We start from the raw sequence: 18,531 nt of genomic DNA on the forward strand, positions 1-18,531 counted from the left end.
GTGTTCAGAGTTGGCTTGGTGAACTCGGTGTATTTGATGCAACATTCGTTATTGTCTCTGGAAATCCTGATGTTAGAACCCCCAAGATAACTGGGATCAGATTGGGACCTTTTAGGTTTTTGAGATATGTCACGGATATCTGAATGCCAGTGATTTGTTGAAAAGGAAGCCATCTGGGTATATCGAAGTAAAACCTTTCTCCTCTGCCTTCAGGTCAGGCAGCTGCGAGGGCAGAAGGCAGCACCGAGCTCCCGGATCGGCTGCGGAGGAGGAAGCACCAACTACCAGGACCTGCGCTTGGCCAGCCCCACCTCCGCCGAGGGAGACTACCTTAGCTCAGACGACGACCTCCTCAACAGCCCGCTGCCCGCCACCGCCCTTTACCCCACGCTGTCCGACCCGTGTCACCCGTCCACCCGGCTCGACAGCGAAGGCAGCACGGACAGCGAGGCGGAGGAGCGGGTACAGACACATCCAGACCCGCAGCAGCTTTACGGCAACATGGTGTGCGCTGACGTGCTGGACAACTGAGACCTGGAAAGGCTTTGGTCGCTCATTTTTCATTTTTTCCACCCCAACGAGAATCCTGGGGCAACCCTTACTGTTGATTTTCTTAATCAGTCCGATCCTCTTTGGCTTCCCCAGTGTTAACCGTTCGTGTGACGCAGACGTGGTGGCACCGAATGACCGTCTTCTGCCCATCTCCTCCTGTCGTCTCTGTTCCTCAGCGTCTCGACGTCACCAAAAAGTCTTATCCCGTGTTCCTTCAAGAAGCGGCGATGTAAGGCCGGCTGCTCTCCATATCCGTGTGCCAGAAACTGCATATCCTTCGAAACATAATCACCCAACATGCAAACAGAGAGGACTGACTGTATCACAACTGCTGCTGCTCAAGATGTGTGGCCACAAGGAGGGGAAAGATGGGAAGCCGCATTTCCTGAGTCTCTACGAATGGAGATTTACTCCCATAATGCACTGCTTTCCCCAACTCCTCCTTCCTGGTTGGCTCAGAGTTAAAAACGGCTTCATAATCACTTTTCTCCCTCCAGAAGATCCATCCATCCTTTCCGATTTCTGTGGAAGCATTTTTTATTCCCCTCCCCCAACAATATGAAGGTTGCTGCAGAGGAACATACACACGCCGTTCGGTTGCATAACAAGATGGTTTTCTCAAATAATTCATATTGAATACTCGTCTTGTCTGTGTGTAGCTTGCAGTTGCCAGGAAGTAAGCATGTCAATGCAGCAGTTCATCTTCAAACCGTTTCAAAACAGCCCACAGAAAAGCTAGAAAGTCAAAGTTGCCAAATCGTTTTTTTTTTATTATTATTATTATTATTTATATGTTTTAACTTATTTTGGTATGGTTTTTTTTCTTATTTTTTTACATATCTGTACAAACTCTTAGTCATTATAGGGATACCAATAGAGGCCAAACTTTACACCGTCCTTTGTGCCAACCTGTCATTTCTTGTGGGTTTACTGTGACACTGTTTCAGAGACAGAAAGATGTGCTGCTATGATTTTTGGATTTATCCTCTTTAGGTATTTTTTTTGTTGTTGTTTTAGATCACTGCTTTACTGAAAACGTCACTTTTTCTTATGTGCCACAGTTTAAAGTTGGGAGTTGCTTTGCAAAAGGAGAAACAAAAACAATTAACTTTTTTTTTTTATTACACTAAGCACTCAGTTTCTCTGTGAGGAAGAGAAATAAGTTTGTCCATTATTTTCACTGTCTTTTGACATTTAGCTGAACATGGAGAGTTAATGTTTGCTTTCTCTGAAACTAAGGGCATATCGTGTTTAACAGTAAACACTGAAACACTGTGTAACATTGAGTACAAAGCATTAATGAGGAAAATATCAACTTACCTGCATTATTTGACCATTTCTAACCAATCTTTTACAATTAGTAATCACAATAGACCCAATTAAGGTTTTTGAGTTTAACATCTGACTTATTAGAGGAAGAATTTTTAACTTTTCTCTAACAGGGGCACCTTGTTTTAGTTCATCCTAACCACTTCAGTGTCCCTGGGGATCAAATTTGATTACGTTTTGAAAGAGACGAGCTCGTTTTTTTCATTTGGGGTCGTCGAACATCACTTAAAATATGAATTTCACTCCTAAAAGAAGTGTTCTGCACAAATTGGGTAACATAATTAGTTTGATATTTTTAAAGTCTGTGCAAATCTTTTTACTGATCATAATCACATCGGTAAACCATTGATACTTCCTATTTCGATCAGTTTCTTTTTATTTGTTTCTCAGTAATCCAAACAGCAAAACCATCAGCCGCTGGTCGCAAGTCTCTCGTCATCTACGGCTGATCAGATTTGCAGAATATTGTCTCAAATTATTTTTTATTTCAATTATATGCCTTGATTTTTATTTTTATTTATTTATTTTTTTCCCAGCAGAGGATAATTCATTAGTAATTTATCCCTTTAACACAAGCAAAAGCCTTTTTTGATTTATATAAAATATAATGACAGACAGCATTTGATTTGGTCAAACATCAAGCCCTACAACATGTCTGAAATATGTGTTGGTTTCTGGTTGTGAATAGTGCATGTATATGAGGACCAAAGGTGTGAAACTCGCAGTATTCTGTTTCATCAAGATGGTGCACATTACACAGTCCTGTTTTAGTTTTTTAGTTTTTTTTCCTGTCACATTTAAGAATTTACCAACCATCCGGGAATTAAGTTTTAATGCGCTATGTCCGATAATAATTAACCAAATTATGTTTGGTACGCGAGAGAAACGAAACACAGAAATGTACCAGTGAGAAAGACGCATTAGTTTAAATTCTCTGTTTGTAGTGGTTAAAATCTGGCTACCCTGTCTGATTTGTTTCACCATCAATTAGCTTTGCATTATCAGTAATTCTGCCCAACTCGTTTACCAATATCACATTTCAACGGGTCAAAATGTGCTGCATTATTTTTGCAAGGACGTCAACAAAAACTTCTTTGAAAATGGAAAGTGGGCGGCTGAAAAATATTTTTCATATCAAACGTGTTTTGTTTAAACACAAAGTATTACCTACAGCATAATTCAGATATTTAAAGCTGCATCACGTTCGGTCAGGTCTCGAGTAGTTTGAAAAGCGAATATGTTATCAAACAGGGTGTTTTCATATGAAGCAGCCATCTTTGCTTTTTTGCACTACAAAGAAAGATTGAAAAAAAGAAAAAGTTAGAAGAAGAGGAGTAATTTTTGGAAATGCATATACTATTTCTCATTATTTTCATCTACAGGAACAGATTTAATAGGTAAATGGCTTATGTCTAACACTTCTTCAGGTGCTTTACTCTTAAAATTAAGTTAATATCAGGAAATCCTAATCCTTGTAGTTTATTCTCTCTTTTAGGGCATCTGATTCAAAAGCTTGTTTTCCTCTGAACAATTTTTTTTGAAGAAGCACTGAAACTATTTTAAAATAAGCATCACAGCCACACTTTTGATCAACTTAAGTTGCTCTGTTACCCAAGTTTCTTCGTTTTCCAGCGCGTTTGCAACGCTTCGGTACAGAATTCCTCCTCCGTAACGTTTCTTTACGTTGCATTGTCCAAATGAAACCGTGGCGACATGCAGCCCCCGATGCCGTCTCCTGCGAAATAAGGAAACTGGATCTTCCAGCGATGGCCATCAGAGCTGCAAAGAGGATGTTGGCTTCCCCATCACACTGTTGCAAATAACAGCCTTTTGGTGTCAACAGCTGGATGTAGCAACTGAAATCTCGACACTGGAATCGGCATCGAGATTTTGGATACTGTCGGGCAAAAAAAGAAATGACTAAATGAAACTTATTAGCCTCTGTATGGGGTCAGTCTTATTAATAACACAATTGGTAACGAGTGGAGAATACAACAGCTGGCTGCTGATGCTAAAGGGCAATTTCACTCTCTTTTTGTTTTGGACTGCGTTGGTTCAAAACCTGAATGCTCAAACCTGAACTGTGTTTTGTGGTGTCATAATTAATCTAAAGTTGATTTAAAAAGGAGCTAAAAGGGTAAGAATGAATAAATTAAATGTTGAACTTGCAGGGAAATTACTCTGAGAGGAAACAAAATAATCAGTTCCTGACACACGTCCAACATCGGTGATGGTGCTCCGTTCTCACCACTGTCTCAACCCAACTAGATCGACTGTGATTACTTTTTTTATTATTTGTAAATTAGTTATAATATGGTAGCATTAACCTTCGGTGTCATAACTTTGACTTGTTAGCAGTACTACAGTATGTGAGAACATGATCAAACGTGCCATAAAAGTTGGGATATTATCGCATTATGTCGCCGGTTTTGTCTGGAATTCAAAGCTGTTTTCCTTGGGACTCAGTGTGTTGCTCCAGGTTTACCATCTTGGATTTGTTTCGGATCGCCTGATCTGCGATTCCTCTCATCTCTGTACTGTATGTGACTGCTGTTTCATACCCACAGCATTCAGCCGCTCATGCAGTTCAACTCATGTTGTCAGACATATTATTATTATTATATGGCAGTAAAAATGGTATAGATTTCAGTATGATGAGGATAAATACATTTCAGTGTCCTGTATCCTATGAATGATGCAAAATAAACTTTGACATTGCACCTTTGCACAGGTCTGACTTTATTGTTGTTGTTTGACCTTCGGTAAATAATCGCTACGTTACATCAGCGTATAAATGTTCAAATGTAACTTTGGTGTTTCACAAGGAAGAGATGTGTGCAACAAATGCCACCTTCAAAACTTGTAGCTATTGTAAAGATGAATTTAATGTGTTACATTTACTTTCTGAACGGTTCATGAACGTAGTAAATCTTACAGAACGAGACAAATATACTACCATGTTTAAAGATGTTTATATTAAACATGGTGTTATCCTACTGTTCTAAGGTTTTTAGTAAAAATAGTGCGTTGCAAAATGATCCAAGCATCATTTTAATTTTTGTCGCATTGAAACCACAAAACTCAGAGTTGTTGATTTTATTTGGATTTTATGCAACAAACCAGCACAAAACATCTCGATCTCAGTCGGACTGAGTTGAGGGAGAACTCAAGTGGATTTAGGTCTGGACTTTGACTGGACCTTTTTAACATATGAATATGTTTTGATCTGAACCACTGTATGTTTAGATGACTTTACGTCCCAATCTCAAGTCTTTTGAAGCTTTGTCTTCCAACCAAAAATCACCCTCACTTTTGGTCTCCTGCAGCTTCATCATCTTTGTCCCGTCATCAATTTCTCCCACCAGAGCTGTTGATTTCTGCTGCTCCTCCAGAGTCGCCCTCAGCCTGTCCTGGTCGCCTCATCTTTTCCATGGATTGAACATTCCTCTGTGGGATGTTAAAATCTTCTATAATCTTCTTCCTGTGTTGTTTGGACTTCAACACTCTGCGATGTTCCCAAATGTCAAGGAGCATTTCTGTTAAAACCGAGAGTAAATTACGCACAAACAGACGATGTGGACTATTTTATTTAGTGGTCTCAGAGTAAAGAAGGCATTAAAAAATAATCCAAACCATGATTTCAGAGTTTTAGTCATTTTTTCTGAACAATGTATCATTTCTACACGTTTTTATTCATCTATATCATAAATTGACAGTAAAATACATAATTTGTGGTTGTTACATAAGAGTGGAAAAGTTTGATTTTTATGTCAACTTTTTAACTCGATGCTCAAATCAAGTTTTTATCGTGATAAATTTCTTTTTGATTAAATCCAACTAACGATGTTTTGAGAAAAAAACGTTGGTTTTGTCAGGATTATTGTTTTTTTACTATTATGTTGTTCAATGAGAGCATCAATAAAGATTAATACATTTGAAAAATGTGATACGATGTAGTTGCTGTGTGCAGTTTAGTGATAAAAATCACACATTTTTGTGACTTGAATTACAAATAGTTATGTTCTTCTAAAGCAGTATTTGTGTTTGTGCACTGTAAAACATCTGAAGTTGATTTAACTTGAAAACAAAAGCCCACCTGCTGCCTGGAAAATGCAGTTTAACTCGACAAGTTGTTTTGGTTTTAACTCGGAAATTAAAGTTCATGAAGTTGATTTAACAACAAGAGACAAGTTGTTTAAACTTTGTTTTTTAAGTTCATTAATCTTGAATTGTGAGTTTTAACTTAATGCTGCAATTTAAACAAAATAATTATTTCACAATATCAACAAAATAACTAAAGAGCCACATTACATGAACAAAATTTCTGATCTTATAATTTTACTAAACATCACAATGAATTCAACTCAGAAACATTCAGTGTGATCAGGACTTTATCCTCAAGCTTTAAAACAAACATTTGCCTTAATAAAACACCAGAGTCAGATCAATGTAACGCACTTCCATCTCAGGATACAGAAACATGCCGCTAAGCATTCTGGGAAATAGTTTCCACTCCTGTCTTTTTCTTCTTTCAGTTTTTTAAGTGCTAACCTAAAAACTCTAGTTGATTCTATTCTAATAAAATGTTAACACAACTTACTACAGTAAGTTTATCTTTCACAAACTCACATTTAGGTTCAAAATTTAAAACTTTAAATTAATTTGACTTAAAGAGTAAAAGATAGTCGACGCAACTAAATGCGGCTCGGATGTTTTTCAGTGTAGCTCTATAATTGCTGTGTCATGCAGTCACAGTTATTCAGTTACATAAAAAGAAGTTCATTTTCCTGCCATGAACTTTAACAATGGTACCAACACACATCCTGGTTTTAACGTCTCATGTTTGTTCTGTGGAAAATGATAAATCAAGTTTTTAATCAGGTGATGTTTAATTCTCTGCTTTCGATTGGGAGTGATACATATGTAGAAAATGTGTTTTTTTTATTTACTCATACGATGACTGTGAATATATTTGCTAAATCGTCGAACCAAAGTTTTCCAATGACTTACGAGCCGAGAATGAATCACTGTTTCTCAGAGACGTTTGCATTTCACTCGCAAATCTGGTAACAAATTTAGAAATTCTCGCCACAGTTTGCTTCAGCTTAGTTTCACCAGAAACCAAAAGCACGACGATGATTATTATTATTATTGAATTAGTGCAAATAAACATGGACTGAACGGACTTTGTGGCCTTTCTGTTCCCCTGGTTTTCATTCAATACACCAGAAGCAAATTGTTGTTGCATTAACCTTCTTCTTCTTCTGAACCCGACCTCGATGGTCTCTGTTGAAACACGACCGTGTCAACACGACGTGTCGACACTTTCTGCAGAATTTCCAGCGCAGTCTCCTTCCTCTTAATCAGATTTATTTAATTCCTCCCTAGTCGGGCCTTCTGTCGTGGGTGGCTTTGCGCCCCACTGCAACCTTCCTGTGATTCCTCCACACTTGGGGTTTATTTTTAAACCGAGCCGGGTCGTTTTTGGTGCTGCTGCTTCCTCGAGCGTGCAGCGCTTCAGTTTGTGTGTGAGGAAGCTTTGCGGTGTGGGTTCAAAGGCTTTCAGCGCCGAAGCACTTCCTCGTCCTCGGTTGCTCACATCACTCCGACCCAGAGAGATCAGCCTGTGAGCGCGCTGACCATGTGTCCTCTCTCTGGCTTCATGTGAGCCTCCGGTCCGTCGCACGGCGACAGCAGGAAGTCTCTGGGATGCTGGGGAGCTTCGGTGGGATGTAAAACAATCTGGTGAGTGTTTGCACTTTTTTATTTTAGTTTCATTCTAACCACTTGTACACATCTGCTCATACATACACACTTTCCTAAATGTGTAATCTGAAAAACTACACAAGGCTTGTGAACTCCTCGTTTGGTTTCATATTGAACCCTGGAGTCTCAGTCCTGCAGTCAGAGCTTTTAGGATTCCCAGGAACGTTTCTCCACCTTTAACATCACGTCTTTACATTCCTCTGATGTGAAGCTGATTAACAGTGATCGAGGATGACCCTTTCTTCATCTTTGGTCATTTCTGAGACAAAATCTTGATGGCAGCGAACTGGGTTGTGTTAGAAAGCTTCCGGCCCAAAGAGCACATCATCACCAGCAGCGGCGGCAGCAGCAGCATAAATCACTGCCTTCAAGCGTTAACGTCTCCTGCAACTCCTTCATGTCTTGGTGAAGAGAAAACCTGATCAGAAATGAAGTTCAGTGATCTTCGGAAACGAGTTTTTACCTCTTTTGTTTGCACAAGAAACCCCTTTAAGATGTAGCACACACACACACAGGTCAAAGGTTAAACGTCTGCTCCTGTTGATGTACTCTATGCTAAGTAAAAGCAGGCTGTCTGTCTTTTCTAGGCTTTTAATATTTAACTGATGTGATTTTAAAGTCACTTAAGCTAAATTCAAGAGTAAAAATGCTCTTCCACTTGATTCACTTTACACAGAGACGAAACCAAAATGGAAATGTTTCAGAAAAATGAATTACATCCCAAAATGGGCAGATAAGCACAAAATACACGAGTCAGGAACACTCTGGAGTAAAAACATCCCAGTTTTCATTGATAAACAGAATAACGTTTTCTGTAACATTTGTAGTATTTTTACACCAGCTGAGCAGCAGTGTGCAGCAGAAGGTGGTGGAGGTTTAGCAGGGTGTTACTTTATTCTCCATGGAGTTGAAGAAAACTCAAATTGCTCCAGCATCTTTTTCAACTAATGTCCTGACTCATATCTACAACCTCTTTCTCTCTTACCACGAGTGATGTGTAATACATGAACACGGCGTCATTTCAAACAAAAAATAAACTTTATTGTTTGTTTAATTGAATTTTTGAATTAGGTTTAAGACGAACAAAGCAACAATGTAAAAAATGTCCTTCACAAAAAATACATTAACTACTGAGCATTTATTTTAACAAATGAAATGTTTGTTCCAGATTATTTAAATAGTTGTTGTGAATCCATTCTGTAGGAAGCCCGTGTTCATGGTTGGAAACCATTTCTGTTCATCTAAAACCAAAAATCTACGTCTTAAGATTCGAAGTTATTATTCAGTAAACCGTCACAAACACTCCCTTTGGAAATGTACAAAAACTAAGCTATTAACGCTACGATTTGCGACACGGGCAGCTTTTATTTTAGCGCTAGTGAACAGGAAAGAGGACAGAAAGAGGAAGAGGAGGAAAACATGAAGGCCGAGGACAAGACTGACAGCCTCAGTGCGTGATGTCCTGCCCCACTTTGGATACTTTCACAAAATACTTCAATTAGTTCATTAAACCTCCTAAATTCAACTGAAATTTGCTGCTTTAAAACATGGCGACGATGGTCCAACGCCGTCTGGTTTCGATCAGTAGTATTGTGAACTGGCGTCTCTCCTTTAAACGTGTCAAGTGCAGACACTGAGTCATGAGACGTGTTGCTTTTAAGTGATAATGGTGCGTTTCTCACTGCTGTTGGGTGCAAATTTAAACCTCAGTGTTAGATTCAGTTTCAGTCATTAAACAGTTTTGTTTTGTTTAATCGTTTTTCAAGTCTGAGAAAGTAGTGAACTGTTATTTATTAATCCTTTGTTGGGAATCCCTTGTAGAAAAGAAAGCGGCGGCGGCACCAAGCTGGTCAGAGAGGAGAGCAGCAGCCGCTAATCTCAGTGTCCGGCCCTCTGATGGAGGGAGATGTTTTTAATGAGTTGTAGCATTTACTTACTTAATTATCTAGTTAGTTATGTCTAAGTCCATTTTTTTAAATCTTTCACAGTATGCTGCTTTGACTCATCATATTCTCCTCTCATAAATGACGCTGCATTAAAGGCCTGCTGAAAACTAACTATGACTTTCGATTTTGGTTTCTCATCCTAAGATTATCACCGGCCCACATCTGGAAACTTTCTGCATAAACTCCTGCACAAAACTACATTTTTAAAGCTTAGTAACAAGTACAGGCAGGAAGAGACCACGGTTAAATATACAGTGTTTCCAGGTGTGTTTTGAAGTAAAACTAGTTGATTTATTTTTTTTTTTTTTGTCATATTTATGCTGCATGTTGTATTGGGAACAAAACACTTAATTATCATCCAAAACATCTAAATTAAATTCACAGGATTTGGTTAATTTATTGGGAACCGGAAACTGAAAACTGCCATGTCATTGTCTCGTTTAATCCTGTAATTCCGTGACTGTTTTTCCGTAAATACGAGATTCAGATTTAAACCAGAGAAAGAATGTAGTTCTGCTGCCCCCTTCTGGACAGTAAGAGTATTTCTGGTTCTCAGTAACACGGCAAAACAAAACAAAACAAAAAACTAATCTGAACCATTTCAAGTAACAACTTTCACATGCTTTGTCAAATTTTCTGAAACTAAATTTAACTGCGTGATCTCTTTCTCTCTGTTTTTTTTTTCTCTTCCTGCAGCTAACTTTGAATCAGCTGAGTGATGCCTCGATCTTTTCTGGTGAAGCGCGGAGGGCTGCACCACCTTCGGGCCGCAGTGAGAAGCCCCAGTCCTGGTTCCACCCCGGTGGTTTTCGGCAAGCTAGAGAAAAACGTGGAGTCTTGGGACGCGTCCCTGGGGTACTCCACAGCCAAAGAGCCAGATGAAAAGCAAGCGTCTATTCTAACCTCACAGGCCGACATTTATGTTTCCAGTTGCACCGATACAAACATGCGCCTTCTTCAGCAATTCAGTCCCAAATCCAACGGTAGGAGACATATTCCTTCTTTTAAATTTCCTAATCTTCTTCATGCACCTTCTGCTTTGCACGTGTGTTGGGATGAAAGGTGCAAAATACATGTTACTGTAGCATCTTTTCTTGATGAATCAAGTTTGAGATTCAGACTCAAGTTGCATTTAAGTTACAAAATAAAAGACTTGAAACTTTAATTGTACAGAAGATATTTGATTGAACTGCAAAAACATAATATTTTACCAAGTATTTTGGTCTAGTTTCTAGTTTCAAGATCCAAATTACATGTTTGAATATCTTAGTACACTTGAAATAAGACAAACTAGCTTACAGGCAATTTATTCTTTACTATTGATGAAAAAGTATGTTACACTGACAGATTATTTCACGCCACGCATGCAGTATTTTGATTGAGAGCATACAATCAAAAGTTGTCAAATTCGATCGTCTGAGGTTTCATTTTTATAGGTTGTATGATTTTTTTTTTTTATAACCTGCATTTCTTTTCTGTAGGTTGTGCCTTTATCAAACAGGAGAAAGGGGGCGCTGTCCCTCTCGCAACAGGAGCTTGGCTGAGTTCTGCCGTGAGCTCAGATTATCCAGACAAACTGTCAGAGGACCTGGAACACCTGACTCCACCACAGCACATCGAGAGGGAGATGAGGAACAGCAGCTGCTCCAGGATCAGCGTACTGAGGCAAGAGTGTCTGCTCTGTGGCAAAGTATGTCACCATTTCAACTATTCACAATTTGAATGTTTTTGTACTTTCATTTGAGTCTCTACTGCTACTAAACAAACCCCCCCAAAAAAACTTCGTATAGCTGATTTATGGGATTAAGTTAATGTTTTTTGGAATCTGGAAAGTGAGCTAGCAGCCCAGGCAAAGCTAGCAACCCCAGAGAAGCCCACCCCCTCACTTAGCAACCCCAGAGAACTCCACCCCGTCACTTAGCAACCCCAGAGAAGCCCACCCCCTCACTTAGCAACCCCAGAGAAGCCCACCCCCTCACTTAGCAACCCCAGAGAAGCCCACCCCGTCACTTAGCAACCCCAGAGAAGCCCACCCCCTCACTTAGCAACCCCAGAGAAGCCCACCCCCTCACTTAGCAACCCCAGAGAAGCCCACCCCCTCACTTAGCAACCCCAGAGAAGCCCACCCCTCACTTAGCAACCCCAGAGAAGCCCACCCCCTCACTAGCAACCCCAGAGAAGCCCACCCCCTCACTTAGCAACCCCAGAGAACCCCACCCCCTCACTTAGCAACCCCAGAGAAGCCCACCCCGTCACTTAGCAACCCCAGAGAAGCCCACCCCCTCACTTAGCAACCCCAGAGAAGCCCACCCCCTCACTTAGCAACCCCAGAGAACCCCACCCCCTCACTTAGCAACCCCAGAGAAGCCCAGCCCGTCACTTAGCAACCCAAGCAGAGCTCCTGCAGAGCTCCTGCAAAGTTGTTCAGCTGTTTTTTTCTTGTATAACTGTGCACCTGTTTGCAGCCACTTTTATGTGAGTATAAACACTGACTTCAGTGACCATTTTGAATTTGAAATGACAACAGATCTCTGATTTCTGAAAGGAGATCAAATTAGGCACAACTGAGCCGACTAAAATACCCTCATCTAAGAAAGATTTTGTTTAAAAAAATGTAGCAAACGTGTTTTGAATGCTCTAACCTGTTCGCACAATAGGTCACCTTTAAGAGCTAAAAAAAAAAAAAAACCTTTGCACCAAGAATTCTCAATATTTTTAGAGGATTTTTTATATTTTCAAACACTTTCCAATGATTCACTAGTCTAGCTAAACACCATTCAACTCTTTTCTGCAGATATTTTCATCTCTGTCGAGCCTGAAGACACATATATGCAAAAGTCATGGAAACAAAGCTGCCCACTTCAAGGCCAGCAGGGCTGACAATAAGAAGTCTTCACACAGGGGCAAGGTCAGAACCGCAGATGCTTTACAGACGATTTATATTCACAAAGCAGCACTGAATGTTGCATTTTAACGACTCTCACTTCCACGTTTCAGGAGAAGACCTTCGGCTGTGAGGTGTGTGGGAAAGTGTTCAAGCGTTCCTCCACCCTCTCCACCCACCTGCTCATACATTCGGACACACGGCCGTATCCCTGTCAGTACTGCGGCAAGAGATTCCACCAGAAGTCGGACATGAAGAAACACACATTCATTCACACAGGTAGGTTTATGCTAGCTCCTAGCATCGTTGACACGAAGGTGCCGAGTTGAGCTTCTGGTAGTTACTGAAATTTAATGTTGTACACTGCAGCTTTGACACACCAATACTGTAATAAGATGCAAACTGGTGTGTAACACAATGTATAAAAACGTTCAACAGCTCTATAAGCTGCCGCGCTTTTTATATATTTCTATATACAGCTCTGGAAAAAATTAAGAGACCACTTATAATGATCAGTGTCTCTGATTTTACTTTTCAAAAGTATATGTTTGAGTAAAATGAACATTGTTCTTTTATTCTAGGAACTACTGACAGCATGTTTCTGAAATCCCAAGCAAAAATGTTGCATTTATTAGCAGAAAATGAGAAATGGTCAAAATAACTAAAAAGATGTAGTGCTTTCAGATAAAGAAAATAAGTTAATATTCGTTTAGAAACAATAATTGTAATGTTTTAACTCAGGAGGAGTTCAGAAATCGATTTTTGGTGGAATAACCAGGTTTTCAGTCAGTGCAGTTGGCTTAGTTTTTTCCTGAGCTGCAGTTTAGCTGCTGCACAGTAGGGGGCGCATGCTGCTCGTAGAGAGAGCAATTCCTGTCTGTAGTTTAAGCTCCTGATTTAATCACGACAATTTGAAAAGGTTTTTTTTCTTGACAACAGAAAAACAACTGTTTACATAAAAAGTATACATATTTTTTGAGTAAAAGTAGGATTTTCTTCTTATTTTATCTTACTATAAAAGACAAAAACAACAGTTTGAGTCTTTCTATCAGTAATTATTTATATTTATTTCTTCATGAGACTGTCCTGAGAAAACAGTGTCTTCAGTCAGAGGCTTCTTCAAATTCACTGTAACACAGACAGCTACGAGAGATCTTCCCTGCCAACATCCATTACTATCTACAATAACTCTGAAGAATTTGAATTAACATGAGTTACAACATTTATTTTCCCTTTGGGATTAATAAAAGTATTTTTGAATTTCAGTAGCATTTTAATCATTAGCATCATGTAGAAATGAAATAGAGGAATGTCGTCATGTGTGGCTCAACCCTTCAGAAGCTCTTAAACCATGACCTGTTGATGACCTGATGACCTTTTGCAGGGGAGAAACCTCATGTTTGCCAGATATGCGGCAAAGCATTCAGCCAGAGCTCCAACCTCATCACGCACAGCCGAAAGCACAGGGACGACCGGCCCTACCGCTGCACTCTCTGCCACTACAGCTTCCAGCACAAAGTGGACCTGGGGCAGCACCAGGAGCACCACTGCACCTACCGCTGACCTCTGACCTTTCTCCTTCGTCACACACAAAACACTTTGAGGACAGAAATCCCCTCCGCCTGCTGTTCTGATGACCAGGTCTCGTGTATCTACAGACTTGGCTCAGCTGCAGTGCACCTCGTGTGTCTTTTGTGGCCTAAAACATCCATTCAGATGAAAAGAAAGACTGCTGCAGCTTTGGATGGAGTTTGCTTGTTTAGCGACTGCTGCGCTCTGCACTAAACCTTTCAAGAATAAATATTTTCTTAATACATTTCTGAGATCTACTTATGTTTGCAGATGTTTCTCATGTTTATTTACTGCACGAAGAGAAGAAAAGGCAATAAAAGGTGGAAAGTTTCAAAACGTATCATTAGCTTATTTTTATTTAATTACGTTGGACAAGAGGAATGTTTCTGGCCATGGGGTCTGCAACCTTTAAGATTTACAGAAAGGTATTTATTTTACCATTTTCATATAAGTTTAATTTGTACGAAGCTAGAAGAAATACTTTTATTTGTACTACAAAACCTCTGAATACAGATTTTATTGTTTTTAACTATCGTCTGCGTCCTGAACACCTTTTTCAGATGAATACTTTGTCCACTTATGTGGTTCGTTGAAAACGTTAAATATTTACTCTTCTGGAGGCAATTAGTTTATTCTAATTAGTGTTAGCAGAACAAATGTATCTGAACATACACGCAACTTACGTTTCACAGATTTGTATTTCTAAACCTGAGAAATAATCTATTATTTTCCTATCATTTCAAAATCATGCTGTACTTTGTGTTTGTCGGATAAAAATTCAACAAATGCATTGAATTTTGAGTTTCCACTTCTAGTCCTTCATGTTATAGCTCTAACTCATTAAAACATTTCATCAAATTAAAACCAGACCTTGGTAGGCTTAGTTTAACTGCATGCAGTTAAACTAAGTTTTATGGAAATAATTTTGTGTGTACTCTGTTTTATTCTAATAGTTTCCTGTGTCCATTTTTTCTTCCTACCTCAGCTCATTTCTTAGATTCTCCCCAGCTGCTCTTCATTGTGTTCGTTGTACTCACCTGTTTCACATCTCCACACTATTTAAACTCCCAGGATTCATTCTGTCATGATCTTCTGTTCTGTTCCTGTCACCCTAATTTCTGAGTTTCCTCTGAGTTTTGTAAGTTCATCATTAAATTCACTTTCATCATCCATCTGCACTTTGCCTCACTTATACTTGATCGCATGTGGGGGTTTAGTCCTGCAGATTCTGGACCGACAGGAAACAAAGACAATTAATATTAGTTTATTATTTAAAGTACAAGAGAGAGTCAGCTTCTCTTACCCTTTCATACTTTCTGTTTGGTGTAAGATATCAGTTGCTTCAGGGTCAAAAGGCTCAAGTTTTAGTGAAATCATTGGTGGCAATTTGAATCCTAAGTCTTTTGTGAAGTCATCAAGTCTAAAGTCCACAAATAAAACTGCTACCATGAAAATGCTAATCTTCATTTAACTGCATTTGTTTGCAACATGAGAAAATGCTGCATTTTGTTACATTTATTACAATTATTAGCATTTACCATTTTATTCAAATTTATTCAGCGGTTTTTGATTATAAACCCAAAACATTCTACACAGAACATGAATTTCTCTTTAAGCATTAGATTTAACATAATGGACGCTGTTGATTCTAAACATGACTTTTCCACCAGCTTTGCTCCGGCTAAATAGAAACCTAAACAGATTAATGAAGCCTAGATCAAGCATAATCTAAAACGGTTGCATGCATGAAAGTATTTTTTTCTTTTTAGCCGGATACACTCTGGTTTATCAGCCGCAGACTTTAGAAACCATTTCTTTTGTACCATTTGGCTCTGGCAACAACATCATTGGAGTAATCTTTGCCAGTTGTGTTTTGATCCACATTTTCATACGAAAGGACCTTTCCATCCCCCGTGTTGTAGGCCGCTATTCCTCCTGTAGAGAAAAAAAAGTGATAATAATCAAACTATAATAATCAGAACGCCAGTGTGCTTGTTAAGTATTTTTATTAGTACACCAACTTATCCTACTGAAGAAAAAATACATACCAGAGTAAAGTGATTCACAATACTAAATGTAATACACTGCTCAAAAAAATAAAGGGAACACTTAAACAACACAATATAACTCCAAGTAAATCAAACTTCTGTGAAATCAAACTGTCCACTTAGGAAGCAACACTGATTGACAACGGGGACCCTCGTCGGGTCAATCAGTGTTGCTTCCTAAGTGGACAGTTTGATTTCACAGAAGTTTGATTTACTTGGAGTTATATTGTGTTGTTTAAGTGTTCCCTTTATTTTTTTGAGCAGTATATTAAAACTATTTATTTATAAGAATGTCAAAGACATGAACTTGCCAATAAATGCTGCACAGAGACAATTTGAATGCTGAACAGCAGGGGGCGCTTCATTGATGAAGACTGGCTTTAGAGCTGCGATAAAGCCTCTCAAAATGTTCAATGCAATAGTTAGATGTTCAGTCAGAGAGGTGAGCTGCAGCCTCACCTGTTCATGTTACAACAATGGAGCGGATTTGTACATATAAAGTAGAATAATTTACTTAACAGGGAACAGGACATAGAGCCTAGTATATGGCATAACACCGATATTTAATTACCAAAGTTTCAAAGATTAAAATGATTAGGATTTAAAAAAAAGGAAAACGAGAAAGAGAACAACCTCCGCATTTTCCATTTTTGCAATAAATGTAATAACGTTATTACATAATGCGGCAAAAAGTTATACAATATGCTTATTTTATTACATCTTGCACTGATTATCACATCGTAAGGTTTTAATTATGTTGTATTACATTTTTAACCGCCATCTAATATCATCACTGCATGGCGTTATTTTGTGCTGTTAATAGGGGCGTGTCTAGATTATAATTTCATCTAAAGGAACTGTACAGATTTAGATTACAATGAACAGTGCCATAACTGTTTATTTACCCACGCAAAAATATTGAACATGCAAAAACTGTTTGTTACAGTGGCTTAAGACATGTTTTTCTAGTCACACAATTAGCACGTTGAGTTTAGCATAACTTAACTGCACCAACTTAAAGTGAAAATGATTGAACCATTACAAATGGCAAACTACTGTTTAATTTTCTCCTTTGTGAAGTTTGTTTTGTTCCTTAGTCTGAGGTTGCTTTTTATTCTTTTTAAAAATAAAATACATCAACCTGCCAGTTAGACTACAGATGAAAATTAGTCGCATGTAAATGTTAATTAATATGCAAAGTCCCATTTTTTAAGAACTTTTTTTAGAAAACTTAAACAGTCAGCAAGTATTTCTGCCTCCCACTAACATGCAGAGCCGTTAAACCACAAATCTTTGAACAAAATGATCAAAAATGTTTGGGTGTGGCCAGACATGGTGACCAATCAGATTTCAAGAGTAGACGGTGACGCCACTCGGCCCCGCCCATTAGCCAACCGCTGTGGCCACGGCCGTTCAGAGACTCAACCGCCCCAGTTTTCTCACAAGTGAAAGAAATGCAGCTGGAAGACATTTCAGACAAATGCTCAGCAGTATTTTCTCCAAGAGGTTACTGTGAGAAACCAACCTTTCAGCTGCTGCTCTCTGCTCCAGCTCTGGAACTTGGTCTGAATCTTTTTGATGAAATTAACAAGGATCCCTGTCGCTTGGCGGAGATGCTCCTCACTGTCCCAGTCTCCTTCCTTTTGGTGGTATCTAATATCCACCTGCATGGTTTTGGAAATAAAAAAAGTGGTAAATCTTTCTTTGCGAAGCATTTGGCAAGATTTAGCATGTTGGATCTAAATTTGTCGACCTGCATGAGTCCCCAGCCGTTATTGTGATCCCCCCATCCGTTATGCAGGATGTTTCCAGCTCTGGACTCTCTGGAGATGATGGCAGCAATAAGGGCCGGATCAATACCGCACTGACTTCCCACTCTGTTGATTTTTGATTTGTACTTATTCATTCTTCCAGAATCTGTTTGGGCCATGGTTTCTGATGCCCTCACACCTGTTTGGAGAAATTACAGCCTCATGAGTTTGCCCTTTTTCACCCCAACAGTTTAACATTTTCAGTTCAGTCTGCTGTTTATCTTCAGTATTTACCAGAGTAACCCAGTTTATCCTGCTGAGAAGTCTTCTCAGAAGCACCAGTAGCAGAAACTCTAGTGATGTCTCCATAACCTGTCAACATGTCAGCTTTTATATAAAGTGCATCAAATAGACACATTTTACATGATATCAAATGCCTTTTTTTGACCGCATTTCCAGCTGGACTGGCTGAAATAATACTTGGTTTTTGCCTTCTTAGTAAAATATTTTAGATTTAAGGACAACAACAAAAAAAATCCTCTTACTTTTAAGTCTGACATCAGCATTTGATGTCAGCGTTTATACAATACGTCATGTAAACAATAAAATACTCACTCATCGTTGCAGTTTCTCTTGCTGATTCTCACTTTAAGCAGAAGTGGAAGATCTGTTCCCTGTTCTGT

At 39.0% G+C, this 18,531-nt stretch overlaps 3 protein-coding genes across 4 annotated transcripts in view; 2 read left to right on the forward strand and 1 right to left on the reverse strand.

Moving 5' to 3' along the window:
• The window catches only part of evi5l (ecotropic viral integration site 5 like), a 46,457-nt gene extending 41,851 nt beyond the window's left edge, over positions 1 to 4,606 (forward strand). For both annotated transcript variants that reach the window (XM_008414323.3, XM_008414333.3), the window contains one exon: positions 214 to 4,606. In XM_008414323.3, the coding sequence (XP_008412545.2) occupies positions 214 to 531 (318 nt within the window). In that variant the 3' untranslated portion in view covers positions 532 to 4,606. The remainder of the gene's footprint in view (positions 1 to 213) is intronic.
• Positions 4,607 to 6,235: 1,629 nt separating this feature from the next.
• Positions 6,236 to 14,051, forward strand: LOC103467707 (uncharacterized). Its single transcript, XM_008414345.3, has 6 exons — positions 6,236 to 7,626; positions 10,290 to 10,576; positions 11,075 to 11,283; positions 12,388 to 12,501; positions 12,591 to 12,756; positions 13,862 to 14,051. Exons 2-6 carry the CDS (start codon positions 10,312 to 10,314, stop codon positions 14,038 to 14,040), a joined length of 933 nt encoding a protein of 310 aa, XP_008412567.2. The 5' UTR covers positions 6,236 to 7,626; positions 10,290 to 10,311; the 3' UTR covers positions 14,041 to 14,051.
• A 123-nt stretch (positions 14,052 to 14,174) lies between these two features.
• On the reverse strand, positions 14,175 to 18,245 carry LOC103467717 (lysozyme g-like). The gene is made up of 4 exons (XM_017310245.2): positions 18,143 to 18,245; positions 17,851 to 18,047; positions 17,623 to 17,761; positions 14,175 to 15,984 (listed from the first exon to the last, which is right to left on the reverse strand). Exons 1-4 carry the CDS (start codon positions 18,228 to 18,230, stop codon positions 15,851 to 15,853), a joined length of 558 nt encoding a protein of 185 aa, XP_017165734.2. The 5' UTR covers positions 18,231 to 18,245; the 3' UTR covers positions 14,175 to 15,850.
• Positions 18,246 to 18,531: the final 286 nt, after the last annotated feature.

Source organism: Poecilia reticulata, chromosome 1, assembly GCF_904066995.2.
Source record: "Poecilia reticulata chromosome 1, P_reticulata-male-v2, whole genome shotgun sequence".
Taxonomy (NCBI): domain Eukaryota; kingdom Metazoa; phylum Chordata; class Actinopteri; order Cyprinodontiformes; family Poeciliidae; genus Poecilia; species Poecilia reticulata.